The sequence below is a fragment of the Glycine soja genome, chromosome 10 (assembly GCF_004193775.1).
Source record: "Glycine soja cultivar W05 chromosome 10, ASM419377v2, whole genome shotgun sequence".
NCBI lineage: Eukaryota > Viridiplantae > Streptophyta > Magnoliopsida > Fabales > Fabaceae > Glycine > Glycine soja.
Window position 1 is genome coordinate 41,242,689 of NC_041011.1, and position 20,125 is coordinate 41,262,813.

Consider the following 20,125-nt stretch of genomic DNA (forward strand, 5'->3'; position numbering starts at 1 on the left):
GAGGTTTTTTGGTGCTATTTATGGAGGTTTTACTTTAAAAAAGGGAAAATAATATAATAAGAATCAAGGGTCAGAAATCAATCACATCAGATTTCCCTTTTTACTCCCCAGCGTGACACGTGTCCCACTCTACCTAGAAAGGTGGAATTAATGATGGGTAATGGAGATCGAGGCGACGGTTACACAGTGAACGTGCGATCGTGACGACATTTCAGGAAAGCTGGTAGAAGAAGAGAAAAAATGTCAACTTCTCATCTTCCTTCGATCTCGAATCGAAGCAGACATTTTTTGGGGGCAATTTGTTAGCCCATATTTTCGACGGGCTAAAATATGCTCTAAGTATGCATGGGATATCGTCTCGAGGTTCGAAGCGTATTACAGAGCAAGAGTATGGTCAGGACCTGCTCGAATCGAAAAGAGAGGAGAGTCTTTAAGAAGGAATTCCCAGGTTCAAAGGAGTATTTACGAAGTACAAAGCTAAGACAAGAAAGAGGACTTCGAGTTATTGGGCAATTCGAACTGGTGTATGGACGAGTCGAAGTCGAGGCAGCAAGAGTTCTGGACTTAGCGTAATTTCTGAACAAATCTTCACCGAATCAGTTCGATCTCGAGCAATGTGGATAACCGTTCTAAGGAGCAGTTATGTGCATGTGAAATGTACGTGGCAGGACACTTGGCATTAGGATAGTGTTCGACCGTTAGGGCAGTTTATTTTCGAATGCCTATATATAGCAATTTTTAGTTAGATTTCAAGGTCGCAAATCATTTCTACAGAATCCTTACACTCAAAGTACCCAGCGCAGAGAGAAACGAGTACACAAGGAGAATGTATGTTTGTTTGTGAACCATTTTAAATTTCTGTAAACTTTACGTTTCGAATGCAATGCAATTTACGCTTCACTTTAGAATTCCTCTTTTAAATGGTTCATTCGATCGAGTGAACTAACTGCTCCTTTACATTCTGCAATTTTCCTCCCTTGTTAATTTACTTCCAGCATTTCGATTCTGTCAAAGAATTTTCCTTTCCTTGCCTAGTTATTTCCAGCATTTCGATTTCTGTTAAACAATTTTACTTTCTGCAAATTTCGAACCAGTGAGTGTTTGTTGCAATGATGAACATTAACGGTTTTATGTTTAAAGCAAACACGCAAATGACATGCTCCTGAGATTCACTAGTTGGTCTCGCAAGCAATTAACTTAGACTAGCGGTTGTTTACCAAATTCCAGTGTAAACAGGGAGAAACTGCTGTTGTGAAAAAGATTCTAAGGTTAATGTCTCCCAAGTTCAATTATGCTGTGTGCTTCATTGAATAATCCAAGCATATAACTTTAAGTACTGTATCAATCAATGAATTGCAGAGCAGTTTACTTGTGCATGACCAATACATAAGTTACAATGTTGAAGAAAATCTGCTTTGAAGGTGATTCATGAACACCAATCTACAGGACGAGGCAAGGACGAAGGTTGGAAGTTACAGAGGTAGACAAAGCTTCAACAAACAAACGGTAGAATGCTATTCTCGTCATGAGCTTGGGCATTTTCACCAGGAATGTCCAGCTAAGCAAGAAGGAGAGGCTAACTATACAGGAAGTCAAGAACAGGTGTTATTAATGGCATGTTGAAGAAAAAGTGGTCCATTCAACATATGTATGGTTTCTTGACTCAGGTTGTAGTAATCATATGTGCGGAATAATTGAGTATTTTGATGTCACATTCATAGATTCAGTAAAGCTTGACATTCAACAATAACTACAATACGGTGGTTAATGGGAAAGGCAACATCAGGGTGGAGATGAATATCAGCATCATCACATAAGCCTTTTATGTGTCAGAATGGAAGAACAATCTACAGAGTTTTAGACCATTGCAAGAGAAGGTACTGACAGTAATGTTTCAGCACAGGCAATATAAAGTGTATCATCCTGAGAAAGACTTGATTATGAAATAAAATATGTCTGCAAATCAGTTGTTTATTTTATATGCTCTATCTTTGCTTATAGCTCCTACTTGTTTCAACACATTTACTACTTTACAGTTGAGCTTTAAAGTCTTGCACACATTGGGCAGAAAAAAATGGTGGATGGTTTGTCATTGCTGGAATCTTCCTCAAAGCTATGCAAGGATTGCCTTGTGGGAAGCAACATAGATATCCATTTTTAATAAAAGCACTTGGGAGAGCTTCACGAATGCTGCAATTGGTTCATGTTGAAATATGTGAGCTGATTAAGCCAACCACCAATAGTAAAAAAAGGCATTACAGTTGGTTATAGCATAAAAACATGTTTTTCTTTTTTTTTTTTTTACAGAAAAATCAGAATCCTTTGCTATTTTTATGAGATTCACGATGCACGTTGAGAAAGCAACAAATTCTTCACTAAAAACCTAAAATACAATTCGTGGGGGAGAGTTTGCATCAGATGAATTTGATAGTTTCTGTGATGAACATAGAATACGGAGTCAACTAATTAACAACAACATATTAGCCAATTGCCACAACATAACGGAGTAATAGATAAAAGGAATTGAACCATTAATCGCAGTATCCTATCTGTAAAGAACAGCCAGGAACGTTTTGGCCGGAAGCAGTAAATTGATGTCTTGAATCACAACCCAACATTGGCTGTGAAAGATAAGACACTTAAATTAAAGAAGCTTGGAGAGGACTCAAGCATTTAGTTCATTATTTCAAAATCTTTGGTCGGATGGCTTTATGTTAATGTGCATGACAATACAAGGATTATGCTAGATGGGAAGAATTAAAGAGTGTTTTACTTGGAGTTATTGAGGAGTCGAAAAATTATAGGATTTATAACTCAATTTCAACAAGGATTATAATCAGTATGGATGCAGTATTTGAAGAAAATGAAAAGTGGGAGTGAGATAAGAAATATGAAGCATAAATTTTGCATGAACTCGAGTGGAAAGAAAATGAAAAGGAGGAAGCTGAAAAACATTTGGAAGAAGTAAATACTATCAATGCAGAATTATAAGAAACCTCTCCTACGAATGAACAATTTTGTGGTCTTCATTCTTATAAACAAAACAGTGAATTCATTCTCTCAAAAACTTACGTAGTTTTTTTTAAACAAAATTAGGACATATATATTTCACACTCTCAATAGAGTGATGTATAAATTGTTATATTTAGTTAAAGATTATTTCATGAATTAATGAATAAAATCTTATTATATAACATATTTAATAATTAATTAAGATATAAACTATATCTTTACTATTATTAAAATTTCAATAATTTAATTAATAATTTTTTGTCTACCAACAACTTCTTAGTAGTCGTAATAACTAAACATAGGAAATACATTATATAAAGTGACAAAAAAAGTACACGTGTCGGTATAATAATAAACACCAATTTCATAGAATGTAAATGTAATTACTTGCAACTTCAAGATTCATTAATAACCTAAGCTTAAATAGCATGTAGGTTAAAAACAATGACGGATTGGACCCAGTTTCTTTTAAAAGTGTGATGCGTTGTACGCCACTTTCATTTCATATCCTTTTTTTTATATCATTCTTTATGAACAAAGATTAATTTCCATTTAAGGTGTAGTATTTTATGAACATATTTGTAGAAGTTCATTGATACGTGTCATTAAGCTGATGTAAATAAGATTTCGATCCTTTAGTAGATAGTAAAGTCCTTTAAAAAAAAGTAGACACTGTAGGAGTAAAGTAAAATCCACTATTGTGTCCTTAATATTGAGTTAAACCTTAGAACTTCAATCATCAAATGCTAATTCCCTAGATACTCCAAAAAAAAAAAAAAACACGTTATCGTGCAAACTTGAATCTACTTGGGGGTTCACATAGTGAATTCGGTTCAAAATCTATATCAAGAGAAGAAAAAAAGGGTGCACGCGTGCGCGTGTACGTAACAAGCACGATTGTCGTTTGTCCTTCTTTCTTTTATTGCCTGCTTATTTGTCTTCCTACGTTTATGTTTTGAGTCAGCTCGTCTCTCTTAATCTCTTATAGTAGTATTTTTTTTCAAGTCAATATCTAATATTTTTTTGTATACTATGTGATAAAAAGAGAAAATTTATTTATATAATAACCTCATACAAAATTTGTTCATAATTTAAAAAGGAAATGGAAAAAAATTGAGAAAACTATAATTTTTTTAACAATATGATAAAATGAAATAAAATTTATTGAATAAAATTTAATTAGAATATATCTTATAGAAATTATTTTATAACGCATTAAAGTTGATTTAGCGGTAAGATCTAAATTAGATAAATTTATGAGGACTTACATAAAAAATATTTTATATATTATTATCTAATAAGAGTATATATAATAATTTTTATGTGAATATTTAAAAATCGCACTTAAAATAATTTATAATATAAAAAATAATTAGAATCAGATTTAATGAAAATGAATTTTTTAATGTATATGTATGGTTATTACTCTTAATAAAAGGCAAAGCGCACTCAGCGCGTTGTCTTGTGTTCTCCGTGAGTGGTCAGAAGAACTGAGACGAAGCAAAAGCTGAAAAGCTTATACTGCTGCGAAATATAAAGACCCATCCAAAAGCACTATACGAAATCCAATCCCACCACTCTCTTTTTCTTCTTCCTTTTTCTGCTCTCTCTCTCTCTCTCTCAGTTCTCAAATTCCACACGAGACGAGGACAAAAGAAAACATTCTAGGGAAGCGTAACCCAAAATTCCATTCCCAGCATTTTTAGAGACCAAAACAAAACAAAAGAAAGCAACAAGCTTCCTTGTTTTCCGCTCTTGGTGTCATATCCCCTAAATGTAATTTTACACACTCGCTGGTTATAGGAAAAAGTTGAGATAGATGGCAGGTAATAGCAGCTCGGAGGGGTTGGTCGATGATTTCTTCGAACAGATCTTAGCAGTGCCTGAAGCTGCTGCTTTCAGAGGAGCTGCTGGGTTAATGCCTCTGGGCTTGAATTTGGAGCAAGCTGGCTTTCTAAGACACCAACACCAAATTAACGTTGACGACGTTGTTCATGTTAATGTTGATGATGCCACCATTCACCACCATCACCTCACTCTCCACAATAACACCACCTCCTCATCACCTTCTTCCACTGCACCAATCACCGTATGTACATATATTATGCTTCCTTCTCTTTAATCATATTACCATGCAGATCAGTGTGAGGACAAGAAATACAACCCTATTTGTTTTTTTTTTTTTTTCATTATAATTTAGTTTTCATGTTGTTTAATTTGTTGTCTGTTGCATGCAGCAGGATAGGGATTCGATGCATATGAGAGGCTTATTTTCCGCGTTTGGACAACTCCATACTCCTACTCTTGCTCACTCTATCCGCCCCACGCTGCCATCGCCTCCACCCCCTCGTCAGCCACAACTCCACCTCCACCATCATAATAACCAACAGGTACTATTATTTATCGTTTTAACATCCATCTTTGAATGACAAATTATCACTACTATATTAACCTTAAAGTTGGATCACTTTACAATGCATAAAGAAGAGATGCCTTTGGGTGTTTATTGAGTGCTTCATCCATGGCCGTTCATTCATTTCTTATTCTATATTAAATACTAATTTACACTACTAATATTTTATCATATGGTCGTATATTATATATGCCTTTCCTTTCTTTTTCTTTTTTCTAAAGCGAAAACTCAGTATTGGGTTTGGAGGCTTTACTTTACAGTTTGACCCTTCTGCCTGTGGATGCGCTCATTCTGTTGATTTATAATTTCACTCCCTCAAGGCCAATATTCGCATTCGCAGAATCATTGGCTTTTTTTCTTCATTCCTATTTTAAAAATTCATAGATTTTGTTTTATACTCTCTTTTTTTTTATGTTATTATATTTTTTAAGTACCAAGTTTGTTGGATGTGTTTTGCAATTTTAGGAGCATATCGTTGCACTTTTTTTTCCCTCTTTACGAGCTACTCTCTTCTTTATTTTTTCCTCTACTGTTTTGGAGTTTTGCAATCAGCGATGGAGACTACTTATTAGTTATTGGTACTACTTTCCGCCAACGCGTTTTCTGTGCTTGTTTTCATTAATTGGTAGATTGTATACTTTTCACCACGCGTTTTCTTTGCTCGTTTTCATTGGTAGATTATATACTTTTAAAAAGAAATATATAATTAAAAAATTTACTTTGAATGAAAATATATAATTAAATTGAATGATGGTGTAAAAACTACATTTCAATCACACCACTGATCTCCAATGTTTCTCTTTATTGTTTATAAAAAAAAAAGTCATGCACATTTCTATTATGCAAATACAACTTGTCAAATCTCAAGTAAGTATCGCTCTCGCCCCATGGCAGACGCAATAGGCGCGCAACACTGCAACAGCTGACTTCGTTTCAATTTCAACGACGCCCTTAACCAGGTGTGGGTGGGACCCGTATTTACATATTTCTATTTTGTTATTCAATGTAAAAGAATCATTTTGTATCTTTGAATCATTTTTTTCTTGGTGTCATGATATCATATAAAATATAATAATTTTTGTTATTTTTACTATAATTGTAGAATTAATATGAATTTTTAGATTTTATTTGAACAGAAAAAAGAAACAAAATCTCTCTTTTTTTCTCAAATAATATTAAAAATAATTTTTTCTTATAAAAATGAAATTTTTAAGAGTTTTTTCCCCTAAAATTCAATCTTCACATATGAAAAACTCTTACCAAGAATAATATTAGATTTGGTGGAGATTTTGCAATGGTAGCAAATGACTTCATTAATCAACGTTGCATATTGGATCCTTCATCTTGACTTTAACGGTGGAACCCTAACCTAAATTCAACATTTAAACATTTTATTTTTTGAGAAACTGAAATAAAAAAGAAAAAAAAAATATTTTGAAAATTGATATTATTTAAATAAAAGTAGAATAACTCAATTTTTTTTAGTGAAGTCCACACAAGTCATGAAACACGGACACTCCAATGAAGGCTGATGTTTCCTACTCTTGTGGATTCGCACGAATCAAATACTCGTTGTGTACCTGTGCTGTGTTTATGCCCGTGTCAAGTATTATTTACGTGTGCATGCAGCATGCCTACAAAACCTCTTGGGAGAGAGTCGACCCCATGACCAGAGTCTAGCTCTCATCTACATTAAAAAGGATTAGTATATACAAATCATTGAAAACAATTTTTTATTTAATCAGTATCAGTCCCTCATATGGTAATGTTTGCACATAAATTGCTTACTATTTAAAAATAATAATAATGCTCAAAGTAATAATTTGGATATGGATGAATTATATTTGTGATGTTGTTTAGTTAATGATGAATCCCGTTGCAGCAGTTTCAGGGCCAACCAGCTGCAGCTCCAGCATCAATGGCTGCTATGCCACAACCACCTGGGATCCGCCCTCGTGTGAGAGCAAGAAGAGGACAAGCCACAGATCCCCACAGTATTGCTGAGCGGGTAATTAATTAAGGACATGTTTTTTTATAGATGTTAATTGATGTGTTTCTTCTCATTCATTTGTATTATATTGGATGTAGTTGCGTCGTGAAAGAATCGCAGAAAGAATGAAGGCATTGCAGGAATTAGTTCCCAGCATCAATAAGGTTCGTGGTTTTGCAATGCTATAACAATATTAACACTTTTGGCAAATGAATTTTGTTTACTTATATATTTATAAACACAATTTACATTTTCTATTAACTTGGAACTTATCATTTCTTTATGCTTCATAAGATACTTCCATTTATAAATAAACATCAAATTAAAACTTTTTAATAGTCTACACATGGGTGTTTATTTATCTATAAATTAAAGTCATCTATCCAGTACTTTCTTATAAAGTATTCAAAATAGTGGATTACATAGAGAAAGTAAATATACGGCTTAATTTGTAGGTAATGGATCATCTACTGTTAAAAAATGTGCATTCTTTTGTGCTTAATATTATGAAATTGTGGTTGTAGACGGACAGAGCGGCGATGCTTGATGAAATTGTTGACTATGTGAAGTTCCTAAGGCTCCAGGTTAAGGTATGAAAGCTCCTATTGCATGCGCATTCCTATTTCATTTCCTGAACTACTGAATCTATATTCCAAATTTCTTCCGATAGAAAAGTTATGTTGAACTTTCATTTGTGTCTTTTGAAATCAGGCATTATAAGACCTTTTACTGAATCTATTTTTTTGACTTAGTATACATGTTTGTTAGGCTTAATAGTTAATACCGTGAAATATCCATACTCACCTGTTAGTGCATGATAGACACATTTTGTCGTGTGTGATATATATTCCTATTGCAATGAGATCTCAATTGAATAAGAGATCTCTACTAGATCTTTTTAACCTGCTTAATTTCTTTGTACCAATTATCAAAAGTAAATAGAGCCTTCTGTCCTTTTCATATCACTAAATTTTGTTGGCATTTTCAAACAGGTCCTGAGCATGAGTAGACTGGGAGGAGCTGGTGCAGTTGCTCAGCTTGTTGCTGATGTTCCCCTTTCTGCAGTGGAGGTGATAAATACTCGAAAGATGTTTTGAAATGCTACTTTTTTTTTTCATACCCTTTTTATCATGTCAATCTACCTTTACTTTATTTTCATCAAGCACTGCACTACACTACACTTGAAAATTTTTGTACCACGGTACGTATCTAAACCGGGATATGATCACAGATTAAATCATAGCAATCCACTGCACAACACATGTAAATTTGTGTTCTTTTGTTTTTTTATGATGTCTACTTTGCTTTAAATATTGTATGTGTGTATTCCATTTTGATTATTACATTGGTTATATACTTATATAGTGATTCTATGAGCAGGGGGATCAGGACATAGAAGGTGTATCCAATGAGCAAGCCTGGGACAAGTGGTCCAATGATGGCACAGAACAACAGGTGGCTAAGCTTATGGAAGAAGATGTTGGAGCAGCTATGCAATTTCTTCAGTCCAAGGCACTTTGTATCATGCCAATATCTCTAGCCTCATCCATTTTCTGCATGCCTCAATCGGAAGCATCAACAGGCATCAAACCTGAATCTAACAGTCACTGATATTAGTGATAGAACCGAAACAAAATTAAAGTATCATGACAGACATTACATAATTAAATTTCTTCATCCTTTATGACAAGGGTATTCTACTTTCTTGTATAATTTTCCTGATTGGAGGGAGAAGGATCTAGTCGGTGCAGCTGGTTCACTCTTCTCAAGTTTTGTCAAACAAGGAGTAATTGTTATTCCTATTAAGTAAAATCGGAGGAGCCCAGCAAATGTCTTTTTTCATGGTGAAGATCAATATTTTCAATGGCCTAATTGATGTTTTTTCTTCCAAATATCTGTAGGTGGGGTTGGTGGTGGAAGACCAAAATATTTGTAGTGGAAGCTCTTTCCAAAGTTTTTTTATTTTTAGTCAGTGGGAAGTGGGACCATTTAAAAGGAAAGGATGGGTACGCATGATGTATCGGGAGAAAACTTTAATACAAGTTGAATTAAAATATGGTTAGTTACCTTGTAAAGATGTTTTGGAAGCATCTGACAATTGGAAAAGCTAAAGATATTTTAAAATAATCGTACATTTTGAGTTTTGTTTGCTTCTAAAACAAGTGATCAATTCAATCAAAAAATTAGGTGAGAGATTACTGAACCGACTGCTTGCCGAGAAAGTGGAAAATGACAGTTTGTTAATTTACAAAACAAAACCTTATCTTCTCAGTTCTTACTAATATATATTATATATATATATATATATATATTTAAAGTTATGCTCAATGATAGAATAGAATTGCTAGTTAATACTATTGGTTGTTCGATCACAAATTTGAAAAATACTTGAGATAAGAGCAAGAATTGAATGAGGTCGCTGGATCTCCACCGAAGTCGGTGGAAATTGGTGGATGAAAGCAAATCACCATGGAGAACAGTGGCGGTGATGACCACCATAAAAATATTTTGGGGCTCTAATTAGTATGTTCAAGAGATTAGCATGTAAACGCTCTAATTATTGCAGACTTTCATCCGACTTCATAAGTTCAAGGATCAATAACTTGAGAAAGATTATAATATATCAATTGAGTTATTTTCTTGGTAAAATACAAAACTGCTTGCAAAATATTGTTTTGATTATAATTAATGGATTGTAACGTTTAAGTTTAATGATTATAGACTCATGGTATAAAGTAATTCGATCATAAATTACGTTGATATTATTTTTTAAATAATTATCATATAAGTTAATAAATTTATGGTATATAATAGATTTTGATTAAATAAGGATAATGTAAAATAATTTAATTTTTTGCAGTTAGTTCAAACACATCCTAAATAATTGTGCAGTTATTGATTGTAACGACCCAGGATAATTAGTTCATTATGTCCTTAATCAGTTAGTTATTGAGTTAATGATCTTCATGACTTCATGAGAGTGGAATGTGTTTAAATATTTTGTTTTTGCCAGTAAAAAAAATATTTTTAAAAACACGGCATACTGCTACAGGCTACAGCCACTGAGCCACACTTTCGGGTTCCTGGGCCTGAGGATACGAACTCTAGTGTTTGAGGTTGCTGGACCTTGGCTTTCTTTATGGAAGGCTTTTTGTTTTCTAGCCCAATGATGCATTCATAGTGTGTAGTTTACTATAATCCTTTGGGTTATTCTTCCTGCACCATTCAATTTTTTTCTACACCCAGCCAATTTTGTGAAATTTCCATTTTTCCCTTTTGTGTGTTGCATGTTCATTTGAAATTTTTGGCACGTCCCTTGGTCTCCTCCTCCTCCTCGAAGCTGGTGTTGGAATTGTTCACAGTGTGTGTTTGTTGTTCGTGGCTTCTACCTAGTTTCTCCTCCAGCAATTTCCTTATCGTTCTCCACGAGTTTCCTCTCCTCCGCCGTCATGAGTAGCGTTGCGTCATGGATGATAAGTGTTTTTTTTGCCTTCGTTTACTCCATATGTAGGCTGAATTGGGCTAAAGTAAACCCAACCCAACCTATTTTTTATCACCCATATAATTTGCTTGATACCATTCAATTTTCTTCCACACCCAACCAATTTCCTTCTACAACACACAAAAGGGCAAAATGGGAATTTCACAAAATTGGTTGGGTATAGAAGAAAATTGAATGGTATTAAGCAAATTATATGGGTGATAAAAATTAGGTTGGGTTGGGTTTACTTTAGCCCAATTCAGCCTACATTTATGTTGATTTTTTTAAACTTTGATATTACATTACATTAAAATAACTTGGACTATAGTCTTGAACCTAATTGGGTTATGATTCGATAAATTTAAAATTATACATAAGTAAGGGATAATAATTAGAAGTAATAAGCATATACGACTTTTTAAATGTAAAGATAATCATGGTTATCAAATTCTCCAGTTAACTTGTTAGCTCTTATGAGTTTACGAGTCCACTTGTACTTTGCGAGTTGACTCTTAAGTAAACTCTTTTTTTAGTAAACTCTAGGTAAACTCTATAAACTTTAAGTAAACTCGATAGACTCTTGAATTTATCACTGTGTCAATGCGTTAACAAGTTAAAAATATTATATCAAAATATAAGTCACTTTTAATTGTTTTCTGTCTATTTAACATTCACCATACCTTTCATTTAGCGTGTTATTCTCAAATACAAAATTATCACCTTTAATAATATCAAATTATTGTTCTCTAATAACATCAAACCTTCGATAAGAATGATCTACTATTACTATAACATCTACAAGTTATTGTCTAGTAGTGATGTATTATTATTAAACTTGATTATTTAAATATTCTGAACTTTATGATTTATTATTTTGTTTTATTATATTGTTGAAATATTTCATTAATATGTTATTTATAGATATTTTGTTATTATTTTTATATGAAGTAAACTCTTATAAGTCTGCGAGTCAAATCTATGAAACTCTCACGAATTTACATAAACTCTTGAGTTTGATAGCCTTGAATAATACAACAATAAACCAACTCGGCCACATCCTTTCCTCCACCGAACCTATCCTCATTCTTACCTTTCATATGTCACCATGGGCACTTTAGGATACCACGAAAATATAAATATAGTAGAAAATTATTAACTTAAGTGATTTGATATTTGTGTTTTTTAATTAAGGATTGAAGTTCGTGCTCGAGAGTTGAGTTGCATGTATAGGTATCACTTTACCTTCAAATAAGTTGACTTGATGGAAAGAAAATTAGACAAATATCAAATAAAAAGTCTCATATACATCTGATTAATAAATTTGTGCATTTATAAAGATTGAAAATAGAATGACTTCAATTCTCAATCAATTTTAAGCAAATAATACAAAAAGAAGTTAAATAATGTCATTTGATTACAAATGACATCATTTATAACTTTTAAAATAATCATAAGAGATTATAGAAGAAAAATCTATTAAAAAACAAATAAAAGTTAATAATTTTATCTAAAAAGAAAAAATGTAACTATTTGTATAATAAAAACTATAAAAAAACCAATATTTATCTAAAACGAGAAAAATATCATTATTTTCACAACTATATAAACATTCCTTAGAAAAAAAATTACAGTCCTAATTAAGGTTTATCTTCCATCGCATTTGCTTTATCACATACTAGTTGAAAAACAGGCACTTCGTGCCCTGTGCTTTAACTGTCTTTTTTGTTGTTTTTAGTTAGATATAATTATAATAATTGTCATGTTAAAAAGCTATTAGACCGTAACTACTTATAATTGTGAGTAATTTTTAAAAGTTGTTGAAGGATAAATTAGGAATAATAAATGTATAAACAAAAGGAATAATTATCTTTATTAATAATTATAGATAATAAATGTCATGTTAGAAAGCTATTAGACAGTGACTATTTTTTACGATGAGTGATTTTTAAAAGTAATTAAAGGATAAATTTAAAATAATAAATATGTACATCAAATAATAAGATAATTATGTTTAGTTATGGGTGAAAGGTTAACAAATATTTACTAGTTAACAATTTTACATCAGTGTTATACTTAGAGGAAACGGTAATTTGTTAGCACTTTTTAGTCTAGGAATTAAAATTGAAACTTTTTTTTGAATAAAAACCAACTTAAAAGATAGTATTACATATAATCGTCAAGATACTGATGAATATATATATATATATATATATATAGTGTTATTATAAAAAAATGATAAAAGTGAAATGATCTGTTTTTGAGGTAAAAATACATTATTGGTTCATCGCACTCTCATCACACTAATGTCATTCGTGTGGTGTAATAGCTGGTACATGGGATTAAATAGTACTAATAGTACTTAGAAATAAAGGCCTACAAGGAGAGACCAGGGAGGCCAGGCACGTAGGACCAATGGATGGGGTCAATTCCACACGAGAATCAGTGGGATTGGTTGGTATTAAGGAATGGGACCAATGGGTCCTCTGTGTCACTTGAGTAATAACTTCAATTCTCATCCATATATTTGCTAAGTAATTATATATTCATACTTGCATTTGCCATTTGATTTCACTCAAGTGAAAAATCAATATACAGATGAAAAAAAAATATATACAACTGATAATCATTTAATTGCAAATAAGATTATTTACAGTCTTCAAATTTGTCATAGTAGATAAAAAAAATATTTACCTAAAAATATTATTATCTCTACAATAAATATTATAAACAATAATAAATGTATATAAAAAATATATCATTACTTTCACAAGAAATACTAGAAATTTCGTTAGATTTACATATTTTTCGGGACATTCCTCACCTCCATTTCGGGTTATGTATCACCCTTATTGCAAGTCCTGGATCACCAACTACCAAGATTCCCCTGTTTCATTCAAATCACCATCACAGCTATAAAGAAAATCATTCGAGAGATTCGTATCCCGTCATGGCAATTCCTTTACTCCACCACTGCATAATGTTACTTGCTGACAATTTAATTAACTTACGTGATGTGGAGAAAATCATTGCATTTACTTTGTTAATAGCTTGTAAATTTCGAGCATCCAACACATTTTGCATTGTTGTTTTTCTATTGGTGGTTGGAGAGTCGGTGGACAAGATTAGTTCAGTGTCCCAAATAAAAAAAGCTCTTATCCTAATCTCATCAAAATGTCATTTCACATATGGTTTTGCCAATATTGAATCATTTCTACAAACTTTATATCAGCACCTATATCTTGACACTTTTGAATAAAGAAAAAAAAAATGAGAAATTAGGGACTTGAGCATATTATTTTGGCTAACGATAGGCACACAGATATATGCCAATGTTAATTTTTTGTTTGAAAAAAAATTATAAATAACAAAACCAAATTTGTTAAATGGTTACTGTACGTATCTAATTCTCTGGGTTAAACTCTACCGGATGACCCCTTCAATCTTAATTTATTTATATTTATGCACTCGAGATTATGATTGTGTATCTTTTTAGTCTTTTCTTACATATTTAATCTTTTCATATCTTTTATGAAATCAGACAATGTATCATTCGATTTTTATTGGATCAACTCGTCTAAGATTCATTAACTCGAATGTTAAACCATCAAACTCAAATTAACTCGAATGTTAAACCATCAAACTCAAATACTTTATATAACTCATATTAGACTTAAAAGATAACGAGATTTACACTTTAAAATTTAAATATTTTTAGACTATATCTCCTTCCTTAGGCATGATCTAACTACATGATCAGTTACATAAGTTTTCCATTTTCCTTTTTTTCAGCCATTAACTCGTTTGAATGTCTAATTAATGGTGTTTTGTGATAGCGTATGAATAGTCACAATGGAAGAAAATTCGACAATCGTCTCAACGCAACGACAGATTGTTATAATTGCGTTGCCAACTCAGTGTTCAGCATGTCAATTATCAAATACAGTAATTAATAGGAAGCAGAGCAGACTCGGAAGAAATTAAAAGCAAGTAACAATACTCTACCTAATTTGAAAATTTGAGACACGATACAAAATTATTTAACCCATGTTTTTTCCGTACAAATTATTTAAACCAACCTATGTTGATGAAACCGAAGACAACGAAACTTTTAATGCAGAACTGGGGTTGGACCCCTCTCTCGAGGGTCACTGCGAAAAGTGAACAAAACATTAGTGCTGTAATTAAAATGATTCAATGCTAGTCATAATAATAGGAAAGCTTATCTCTCTTTTTCTACACATTACATATGATCCTTAATTGTAAACTCTATCCTTTTTTATACTAATTGTGATTTTTGTTAGAATATTTCTAAAACCTCGAAACAAATAGACAAGCTCAAAGGGAGTAGTACTACCATACCTACCAATAAAAAACGGAGTAGTAGTACTAGTACTATAATGAAAAAAGATTCCCTCATTGATGATGTTCCTCTAGTAAATTCAGACTAGTTTACGGCAATGATTAAATATTCGATAAAATATTAGGAATTATTATCTTCGTAAATGTATCCTTATATTTATTTAATTTTTAAATATTTATTATAAATGATAAATACAATAATAAGACACTAAAAATAACTTAAATATGAATAAAGATATTAGTTCCATATTTTAATCAGAATTTTTTTTAAGTAAAAAGATAATAAAAAAAATGGATGAAAAGTTAAAAAGTTGAGATTGTAAAAAAAAGAAAGTGAAAAAGTTGAAAAGGAAAGAAATAATTGTAAATTGGTGGTGTGGAGGCCAGGAAGCAAATACTAGTAAAAGGCAGGCAGGGGCACAATGCCAAACTGGGATGTCCACTACCCGCACCACAATCATTCCTATCATTACATCATCCGTGACGTCACCACCCGACAACCCACGGATGATCCAACAACGGAAAACCGCAACACGTGGCAGCATCTTAGCGGCGCGGTTCCCTCGCCCCACTGCACCCCATATTATTATCACCAAAACCATCGTTCAAGGCAAGACTTCTTTCCATTTCCCATTTTCTCATTCTCTGTTTCGCTTTCACCGAGTAACTTCACTTTCCCCAACTCCACCTGAGAAAAAGATACCCATAATTCGCACGCACGCACGCACTTGTTCTGACTTGTGTTGGACGCAGAAGAACCAGAAAAGAAAAACAAGCACGAGGAGATGATTAACTTCGAAGAAACCGAGTTGCGACTCGGCCTCCCTGGCGGGTCTGCGAGTGATCACAACGAGTCAACAACGGTCAAGGGCAGTGGTGGAAAGAGAGGCTTCCCTGAAACTGCTTCTGTTGATTTGAAGCTTAATCTTTCTTCCAGTGATGACTCTGCCTCAGATTCACCTTCATCTGCGTCTACAGAGAAGACTACCACTGCTGCACCTCTTCCTCCTTCTCGAGCCAACGACCCTGCAAAACCACCTGCAAAGTAAGTTCTTCTCCTCCTTATGCCTTCCCTTCATTTCAATTCCATATGGATGTTCCCATAGAAAATTTGGTTCTTTTTTTTTCTGTTGATATGAAGTTTTAGTTTGAGACTAAAATTTGAGGAATCTGTTTTCTGCTTTGCTGTGACTTTTTTCTTTTATCTTGTCATATGATCTATAGCCTGTTAGATACATATTTAGATTTTGTCTGAGACATAGAAAGGGTAATATATAGCTGTTGAAATTTTTTTAATATTTTACTTGTTTTTGAAATAAAATTAGGGTTTGTTTGGATAGAGAATTTTAACGGAGGAAAGTAATTTATTAGAAAATTTGGATTTCTGTAATTTAGAATTTATTGTTGGGATGTTTTTTAGGAAGAATTTAGAATTTTAGAATTTTAAAACAGAATTTTAAACAACTAAAAATCTCTGGAAATTCAATTTCCTTCTAAAAAGTGAGAAATTGAAATTTTCTTCCTACATTCTTCTTCAAGAAAGTATTCTTCAAAAAAAACATCGTCTTGAACTCCTAAAATATTGATCGGGTGTGAACATAGAGGAATACGTATAACTAATACACCAATCATATCTTTTTTTTCTTTTTCATTCATTTTTTTCATCCTTATAATTTTAATTTTTTTTATTCAAATATAAAATTTTAAAAATAAAAGAATTTTAATTGAATCATTTAAAATTCATAAAATTTAAAATTTATCAAAATTTTAAATTTCTACGTCCAAACACACTCTCAAAGAAATTAGCAGATTTTGTTCAATCTCTGAACCGATGATGCACAGAAAATTACTTATGAGAAGAACGAGGAATTCTTGTTTAGAGATTTTGAGGAGGGAGAAAGAAAAAGAAACTGATTGATTTAACTTTCAATTGAAAAAGATAATAATACAAAGATGCAGCTGTAAGTTACTTAGAAGTTTGTTTCTGATTGAAAAGGTGCAGTTGAGTAATTAACTAGTTATTATATTTCTTATTGCTGATCTCTGCCTAGCTTTACTGTCAACTTGGTATTTTAAACATGTTCGAATTTGATTGTAAGAAAATAAAACTAAAAATTCGATTGTAAATTTTCTTTAATTCGAAGTTGTATTTTTTTTTTGCATGTTATAAAGTATGATTGCTTCTCAAAGTATTTTGAAAAATTATTTTGTAATAATTTTGAAGTGTAATTTGTAAGATTTTAGTTTAATTCACTTGGAGTCTAATTGATACGGCATACCATTAAATAACTGTCTAAATTTGTCTAATGTCAATAGTACATTAAAATTGAATTATACTACTACGTATTTGATATTTTTTTCTAAAATTATTAAACCTTGACTTTAAAACCTTTTTTATTTGATTTCTACCATGAAAATTACTAATTTAAAGACTATAATGAATTGAGATCGCACATAATTTTGATAGACGTTGATGTTTTTATTTAAAATCCCTTTGGGGTAGTTTATATAGTAATTAAAAAGTAATAAAACGTAGAGTGGGTGTGCAAATTAGGCATTTGAGTCATGGAGTGTGAAAAGAAAATTGTCATCCTGATAATGAGCAAGGAAAAAGTGTTGAAGGATGGCGGAATAGAATGGCAAGCAAGTTGATTTTTCTTTTGCGGATTGCATGGTTGGTTGTCGGGTAGACAGAGGAAAAGGACAAGACACATGGAATCTTTACTTTTTCCGTCCATTCAATTCAACTCTTTGAAAGGGTGAATTCCAGCAAAAACACCAAAATAATGCGGAAAGAGGATAATATAGTCCACCACGCCCCCCTGTCCTGTCACCTAACACATTGCACATACCCATTTGCTATATAAAATTTGGTGGCTGAAATTAGTCTTTTAGCGAGTTGGGTGATATCCAAGAAAAAAAATAATTATGATGAAGCAGTAATGCTAATAAAATTGAAATTATTAGTAAGAGTGATTAAGAGGAAGAAATATTGATGGTGATCAATGTTGAAATTGCAGGGCACAAGTGGTGGGTTGGCCACCAGTTAGGTCATTTAGAAAGAACATAGTTCAAAGGAACAAGAATGAAGAGGAAGCAGCTTTCGTGAAGGTGAGCATGGATGGTGCACCGTATCTACGAAAGGTGGACATAAAGTTGTACAAGAGCTACCAGGAGCTGTCAGATGCGCTGGCTAAGATGTTCAGTTCCTTCACGATTGAAAAATGTGGGTCCCAAGGGATGAAGGACTTTATGAATGAGACCAAATTGATAGACCTTTTGAACGGCTCTGATTATGTACCCACTTATCAAGACAAGGACGGAGACTGGATGCTCGTCGGTGACGTGCCCTGGGAGTCAGTTCCCCTCTTCATTCCCTTATTTCCCTTTTTCTTTCTTTAGTTTATCATTCCCTTATACTACTCTTTTTCACAATTTCACAGAATGTTCGTTGAATCATGCCAGCGCCTTCGCATAATGAAAGGTTCTGAGGCTATCGGCCTTGGTTAGTCATCATACAACTTACTCTTAATTCATTACTATAAGTCAGAAGAAAATTATTATCCTAAAATTGTTTATTTCTTATTCACAGCACCAAGAGCCGTGGAAAAGTGCAAGAACAGAAGCTGAAGTGATTTTAGGGTTCGGCCACAACAATCGGCTTGGTTGTTCATCTGTGTCACAAGGAAGCAAATGTACTCGAGCAAGATCGAGTCTCTTTTAGGAATAAGAGTTTAATTATAATTATTATTATTATGTGTCTTTGTAATTTTCTTATATGTGTATTATACGAATGAGAAAATAGTTGGAAATTCGTTAGGGACAAGAAATAATATAGAAGATGTTTATATGATCCCGTTTTTGTTTCCAGGTAAAAATATGTGACTTTGTCCATTCTATTGCCTGCTTAATGATAATGTCAATGTTTCCAGTTTATCTTAACAGGGTTTTGTCCCCTCCCATTTTCATTCAATTAAGTACTGTGCAAGATTCCTTCTCATTATGATCAAAGCTCTCTTGTCTGTCAAATTATAAGAAGCGTAGTTGGTTAAGGAGTTAGGTACCTTCGGATCTCTAAACAAAGAGATAAGGTGGACCCGGGCCATGTGCTTCCTGCTAGTCTGTTACGAACTACGTCGAGGGATCCACTATTTATTCACATGTTCCCTCTTTTTTTATTTATTCTTTCTGGTCTCTCAAATACAATAGGAAAAAAATTAATTAATTTCATTTAAAAATATATTATCGTTTAGTGAAATTTGATATCAAAAAGGAAAGTAATTAAAAATATATGGACGGGTTAATTTTTACTTTTGTTATTTTTTTTTTATTTTTTAATGTTTTGTGTACAAATTTTAAAAATAGGAAACAAATTAAAAACAACGTGACAATTTTATAATTAAAAATAAAATAAAATAATACAAATACAAATAAACGTTCCCTTATATCAATTAAACAATGTCTACATTAAGAATGATAGGTGGAATTAGTTGATATATATATATATATATATATATATATATTAAGTCACCGGAACTCAATTATGGGGTGATGAAAAGACCTCACCTTTCTCTTTGGTTCTTTGTATTTTTTTTTCATCCGCAAGGATTACTTTTTATATAAATAAATGAGTACTAGAGATACTAAAATACAAATGTATAAATACCCATGATAATGGTTCCGACTCAGACTGAATGGAGTCTAGATTGGAACCACAGCCAGGACAGTACATATTAGTAAAATCTAGTGACATTCTATGTTGCTAATCTTTACTGATACAAAATCTCTATTCTAAGGTTACTAGTCCATTGATTGAAATGCATTGAAAAGTCTTTCTTCATATGCCTCAGTCATGTCCACAACAGGAAAG

At 32.4% G+C, this 20,125-nt stretch overlaps 2 protein-coding genes and 1 long non-coding RNA gene across 6 annotated transcripts; all 3 read left to right on the forward strand.

The window, feature by feature from the left end:
* Positions 1 to 1,229: 1,229 nt before the first annotated feature.
* LOC114370894 lies at positions 1,230 to 1,979 on the forward strand. The gene is made up of 2 exons (XR_003657945.1): positions 1,230 to 1,268; positions 1,360 to 1,979. It is a non-coding gene; the product is annotated as an uncharacterized LOC114370894 (long non-coding RNA).
* A 2,490-nt stretch (positions 1,980 to 4,469) lies between these two features.
* LOC114372186 (transcription factor UNE12-like) lies at positions 4,470 to 9,547 on the forward strand. 4 transcript variants are annotated; one of them, XM_028329635.1, is made up of 7 exons: positions 4,470 to 5,101; positions 5,250 to 5,402; positions 7,308 to 7,433; positions 7,514 to 7,579; positions 7,940 to 8,005; positions 8,408 to 8,485; positions 8,796 to 9,547. In XM_028329635.1, exons 1-7 carry the CDS (start codon positions 4,832 to 4,834, stop codon positions 9,024 to 9,026), a joined length of 990 nt encoding a protein of 329 aa, XP_028185436.1. In that variant the 5' UTR covers positions 4,470 to 4,831; the 3' UTR covers positions 9,027 to 9,547. The 4 variants fall into 4 exon arrangements, with proteins under 4 accessions (XP_028185436.1, XP_028185437.1, XP_028185438.1 ...); XM_028329636.1 differs by having other exon boundaries at positions 7,311 to 7,433; XM_028329637.1 differs by having other exon boundaries at positions 5,253 to 5,402.
* A 6,306-nt stretch (positions 9,548 to 15,853) lies between these two features.
* LOC114372266 (auxin-responsive protein IAA16-like) lies at positions 15,854 to 19,197 on the forward strand. Its single transcript, XM_028329746.1, has 4 exons — positions 15,854 to 16,300; positions 18,276 to 18,611; positions 18,699 to 18,760; positions 18,848 to 19,197. Exons 1-4 carry the CDS (start codon positions 16,041 to 16,043, stop codon positions 18,883 to 18,885), a joined length of 696 nt encoding a protein of 231 aa, XP_028185547.1. The 5' UTR covers positions 15,854 to 16,040; the 3' UTR covers positions 18,886 to 19,197.
* The last annotated feature ends 928 nt before the right edge of the window (positions 19,198 to 20,125 follow it).